Source organism: Oenanthe melanoleuca, chromosome 3 (assembly GCF_029582105.1).
Source record: "Oenanthe melanoleuca isolate GR-GAL-2019-014 chromosome 3, OMel1.0, whole genome shotgun sequence".
NCBI lineage: Eukaryota > Metazoa > Chordata > Aves > Passeriformes > Muscicapidae > Oenanthe > Oenanthe melanoleuca.
In genome coordinates, this window is record NC_079336.1 from 61,654,392 (window position 1) to 61,660,297 (window position 5,906).

Genomic DNA, 5,906 nt, shown 5'->3' on the forward strand with positions numbered 1-5,906 from the left:
GCCTTTGTGGCTGAAGCATTTCCAAACAACCTGAACAGTTGTGATGTGTTCCAAACAGAGAATAGGTACCCAGGATTGCCAGGATCTAACTGTTGAGAGCTTTAAGAAGCACCTGTGAAAGATCAAGATTTTTGGGTATTCGTTTGGGTATTCTCTTCCATGAGGAGCTTATGGTCCCATTACTGTCATCCTGTTCACTGAAGCAGCACCTGAGTTTCTCCTCCCTGGCAGGATAGGACATGCCATCTGCAGTGTCTGAAGGATTTGACAGTGCAGCACCTAATAAAAGGGTTGGCAGGGGAGGACCAAGGCTGTGAGACACGAGCAAGTATGGTCTGGGGAGAGTACGTGTAAAGGCAGAATGACTGGGGAGATGAGCTCACTCATAAGGTATCTCTGTCACATGGGAGATGGAAAATGGAAGTGCAGATTGACATGAGGGGTTCTGGGACAGGCTTGGACATGATCAACAGGAAAAGTGTGGAGTTGGGTAGTGCTTTGGAAATGACCCCTAAGGTCTTCTATGGGAGAGGGGGCTGAAAGCAGCACTATATTGACAAGGGAGTTTTTTTCTCTGGATAAGTGAAATATAGAAGGAGATGCTCCAGAACTCGTGGCAGGAGTTGATCCAAGAAATAAGAAAAATAACAGTGATCTTATCCAAGGGCAATTACATTGATTTGCAATAAGAGAAAGGGTACCACAAAGGTTATGAGATCTGAAAGATACTAGGGGCTGTAAATTGCATTATGTGGGTGGTTCCAGGTAGTGGTGGTGCTGCAGAGGTTTCCTTACTGATCCCTATTGCAGTTGCTTCTCAGACTGCAGTGTCCACACAGCACCCTGTAGTTCTGGCTATCATGTAGCCAAAGGTAACTGCTATCCCATGGGTTTGAGGGAAGGAATACCAAGTACTTGGCTGCAAAATCAGTTTTTCCTACTGTGGTAGAAGCATAGTTTTGATTTCACTAGCTGAAAGAAAGCTTGGGATTGATGCAGACTTTTCTTTCATTTGTTCCATTGCTTTGAGGATGACTAAATTTCTGTTCTAGATAAAGTAAGGAAAAATTTCTGTGCTTCTCTTTCAGCAATCTCAATCCAGAGAAAAACGCAAATGAAAATGGAATGTCTATGCAGAACGATAACTTTGAAGAGATCATGAACCTGCCCATTGGTTCTAAACCACCCCGGCTGGATGCTATGAACAATGATGGGAGCAATAGTCCCGAAATTCCTTTGAATCCAATTCTAGCCTTCGAAGATAAGGGGACTCTTTTGCCTCAGGTAGATAGTGTTCAAACACATCAAACAGCAGGTAGGTTTGCTGTGGTTCACTCACACTTGTAATTTGCTGTAATTGACAGAGATCCCAGAGCTCTCAATAAGTTGATTCCTTTAAGCATTTTTAAACTCTACATTTTTTATTTTTAAACTCAGTTTAAATTTTAAACAAATTTAAATTATCTGGGGACAGGAGAACATCTCTCTGTAAGGCTATGCCTGCCAAGCACATGCAGGTGCAGTGCAATGGTAATGAGGCCCTATAGTTTCCTGGATGAGGGCTTCTCACATATACTTTCTGCCATTTGAAATTACTTGGAAAGGTTTGCTCTGTGCTTTTAAAAGTGATGGGGACAGCTGCTGTTTTAACCTTATGATCAGCAATTAGGTTCCAGTTGCAAGTGCAGTGCTTGACATGCACATGCAGAAGGCGAGTTACTACTTTTTAAAAACTACTTTTTGAAATTCTGGATGTGCTTCCCTTTTCTCAGAGGCATTGAGGGATGGTTTTCAGGACTGTGGATTTTTCTGAATTGCATCATAACTTTTCAAGAATGTTAGGTAAACAAATACTAATTTAGCAAATTAAATTGGATAGTGCTTTATTTTTCTATGGCCTAAAAATGTAAGGAAAATCATCTCACAATAAAATAATCACATAAGCACACAACATTCTGAAGACAGAATTTTCACTCTGACCTGTCATGTTTACCTTCTCTTTTAGAAGTGATCTGATTGTTTCTTCTGAAGAACCAAAGGTGATATGAGCATCTCTGCAGTCAGTGGAGTTTCTTCCATGCTATGAAGGAGTGTTTTATTTTTTTTCTCTCCAGTTTTTTAAAGATTTCTTGAATATCTTTTTTGGAAGGACTTTAGTAAAACCAGCAGAAGAAAAGAGGGGAATAGACTTGGATCACCATTCTAATAGCTTTCATCACTAGAAAAATCATGCTTCACGTGCGTTACTTAATATGGCTATTTCCAACAAGCTTTTTTTGTTAGTAAATGAATATTTCTGCATTCCTTAAGACACAAGACACTGGAATCTGAAAGTAACGGGCTGATTTGGGTGGTGGGACTGATTCTTTTTTGTTTTTAAAAAAGGTGGGTGTTGGTTTAAAAGGCATAATTGCAAAATTGGCAAAGAATCTTTTACACTTTGTGGTTCTAATACTTGAAAAATAAATGCCTCATTGCTCTACAAGTAGAGTTAATGGGGTGTTTTATTTAAACCTGTTGGTTTAAATGTTATTGCAGAGAACTCTAATTATGGGGGCAAACTATAGGCTTCTGTATCAGGTTCTTGTAAATGTAATTCCTACAGGGACATTCTGTAAATTGAGACGTCACTATGATCTTCTCACCTTTTCTCTAAAAACACAAAACAAGACAGGTTTTAAAATGTGAAAATTTGAAAGCATTATTTTTTCATGGACAAGAGGAAAACCTATTGTTCTCCTAGATTATGTATTTATGAATTTTGCTCAGTACAGAAATAAATTGAATTTAATTGAATAAATTAGACAAATGTGGTAAAAAGAAACTGCAAACTTGATTTTTTTGAGTTACATCCATGCTCACAATACTATAAAAGATGTGTATGCATATGTGCACACACGTGTGCACACACATACAAGGAAATACCTTGTTCTGAGTCCTGTAAATTGCTGCTGTTCCAAATGATGGAAGACTTTTCCTTTGCCTTATCAGACTATTGAAGACTGTGTGAAACCTGAGAGTTTTGGATGATGATGCAGGTTTGGGGATTTTTGGGGTTTGCTCGTTTCAGAGCAAATGGAAAATGGTCATTTTTTTGTGCTTTTTTATGTAGTGTGTGGTTTTTATAAAGCAGTGCAGTTTGAGTGATAAGAGGAGCGATGCAGGTTGCTTTCTCTTTTGTTTGATGCTGATTTCTACTGTCATTCATTGTTCCATCCCACACTTTTGGTTGCTGTTGTGCAGAACTGTAAAATCTTGCACGTTTTTGTGCTTTGCTAAACAATGCTGTGGGGGGCAGAGCTCGCTCTGGGTGCTTGAGTTTGCGGCATCGCCAAGGGCTTGAGGCATTGCTCTCTGAATCAGTGAGAAAATCTGAGGTAGGGGACATGGAGGCTCATGGGCTCCCAGCTCCTGCTAACAGAGAATGTACCATTAAGACTGCTGCACTTGCCTTTAGTGAGCACTGAGCAAGGCCTCTAGGAAGCTGTGCAGAAAGTCTGTGCTAGCAGAAGAAATCCTCTGAGACAAAAGCCGAAGAATTTTTGAAGAAATTTCTGCTGCTGCCAAGTGTTCATCTTATAGAGGAGATGGGATAAAAGCAATGGAAATAAAATGAAAGAGACTTCATCTGCCAGAATATTTATGGAAGGGAAAAAACAGCCATTCAGTCAGAGTGCTTTCAATAGTAACTTGTGACACAGTAAAATGAATTTGGTTCCTTTCTTGCTTCTTTAGTTTTCCATGTACATAGCCACAATATTTTGAAGTGTCCAAAATATGTAGTTTTTCTTTAAAACTATATATAGCATGTAAGTACCAAATAAAACTTGTTTGAAATATTTATTTCTACTTATATTTTCATTTTCTTGCATAATTGAAGCAAGAGTCAATCTCTGATGGAAAATTCTTCTTGCTACTCATGGTCTGCTTAAAACTTTCGTTCAGGTTTTCTCTAATTTCTTTACTAAAAACCAGTACAGAGTCACTTGCAACAAGAAAGAGAGCAATGAAATAGGCAGTTACATTTACCTTCAGTTTTAGGCCTTAGGATTCATTTAGGATCAGGCTTAAATTATGTTGATCTTGAGCTATTTAGGACTGGTTATAAATTATGCTGGTCTGTGTTTTGGGAGACTTCAGGACACTTGCTTCACTGTTTATGGAAAAATGGGCCAGCTTTGTTTCTTACACGTACTTTGGTTTTTGCCTCTTTTTTTTTTTTTTTTTTTTTTTTTTTTTTTTTTGACAGGGCAGGATTAAAACAGTTTATCATTACAGTCAATCCAGGTTTGTTTCAAATGAGAGCAAGAATTTCTTGTGTCAAGGGCCTGACTGGACAGGGATCTGAGAGTAGAAGTAGGTGTATGAATTTTTTTTTTTTTTAAAGGATTTAATATTTAATTTTTAAGTCTTTTGGTTAAGCCTCTTTTAATGCAGGGAAAATAGTTTCTCTTCTGTTGAGTGTTGTTCTGGACAATAAAATATGGCACGGGAGGAAGGCCAGCTCCTCTGCCTGCTGTTGCAGCTGGTTGTGCTGTTTGTACCATGAGGGGCAAGGTAGAACTGCTCTGTGAGGCAGGAGTAGCAGGTGCAGACCTCAGCTGTTCTGAGGGTTGGGAGCAGAAGCCTTCCCCAGCAGGGAGCTGTGTGCCTGGGGAAGGCTCAGCTCCATGCTCCATCTCCACAGCACAACATCGATGCTCACAGGGATGATGCTCTGAGTTATTCCAGCACATCACAACTGCTGCACTGCTCACCATTAGCTCTGCTTGCTTCATGTCTCTTATCTCCTCATTCCTGATGAAGAATGCTTTATTTGATTCCTTGCTAAGACCTTGAAATAATGATTGACATTAAATATCGAAGAATACAGATACAGGACACATTCTAATATCATTACTTAATATTGTACTGTTGCTTTTTGGAATCTGATCTAAAATCACCCACGGAGGTGGTTTGCAATTTGAGATTTTTTGTTCCCAGGTGTGTCATTCAGTCAGTTTTAGAAAGTCCACCTGCCCAAAGCTGAGCACGTGGTTTATCACATGAGATTTCAAAGCTAGATTCCTGTCACACATGAACACTGAAAATTCCATATTGCTTTATCCAAAGTTTCTGTCTACCCTGAACTTTAATAGGCCTTTTTACTGCACTGACTGTGGTTTTGGTTGTTTTTACATGTTTGTTTGGGTTTTGTTGGTTTGGGTTTTTTTGGGGAGGGGTATAGTTTTGTTTTGTTTTTTTCCCAAATGGTACCATTGGAAAGAACTTGCTGGTATGGAAAGAAATCATTATCGAAAATGCCTCCCCCAAGCACCAAAATTAAGCTCAGAGATTTGAGCCACAGTAAAATGGGACACTGAGCTATTAACTGACAGAACAACTTTTTTAAACTATTTTTTAAATCTCACTTTTATTCCACGTTTGTAACCAGTATCAGCTCTAAAGCTCTATGTGCACATAAGAGTTGTGAGACGGTCAGAAGCACCTCAAAAGAGACAGTGTGCTGCTTTTGGCTGGGGTAGAGTTAATTTCCTTCACAGTGGCTCGAAGGGTGCTGTGTTTGGGTTTGTGCTGAACACAAGGTTGGTAACACAGGGATGTTTTAGTTACTCCTCAGCAGCACTTGCACAGTCTGCCTTTCACACCACCCCACCTGCCTGGGGTTGCACAAGAAGTTGGGAGGGGACAGCTGGGACAGGTGACCCCAGCTGACCATAGGGACATTCCACATCTTGTATTGTCATGCTGGGCATACAAAGCTGGGGGAAGGAAGAGGAAAGGGGGATGTTTGAAGTTACAGTGTATGTCTTCCCAAGTAACCATTACACACGATGGAATGCAGCTTTCCTGGAGATGGCTGAACATCTGCCTGCCCATGAGAAGAAGATATGTAAGAAAATGAG

At 39.8% G+C, this 5,906-nt stretch overlaps 1 protein-coding gene across 8 annotated transcripts in view; it reads left to right on the plus strand.

Moving 5' to 3' along the window:
* MAP7 (microtubule associated protein 7) overlaps positions 1-2,820 on the plus strand; it is a 106,409-nt gene extending 103,589 nt beyond the window's left edge. For all 8 annotated transcript variants that reach the window (XM_056488903.1, XM_056488904.1, XM_056488908.1 and 5 more), the window contains 2 exons: positions 1,089-1,315; positions 2,006-2,820. In XM_056488903.1, coding sequence (XP_056344878.1) covers positions 1,089-1,315; positions 2,006-2,016 — 238 coding nt within the window. In that variant the 3' untranslated portion in view covers positions 2,017-2,820. The remainder of the gene's footprint in view (positions 1-1,088; positions 1,316-2,005) is intronic.
* The last annotated feature ends 3,086 nt before the right edge of the window (positions 2,821-5,906 follow it).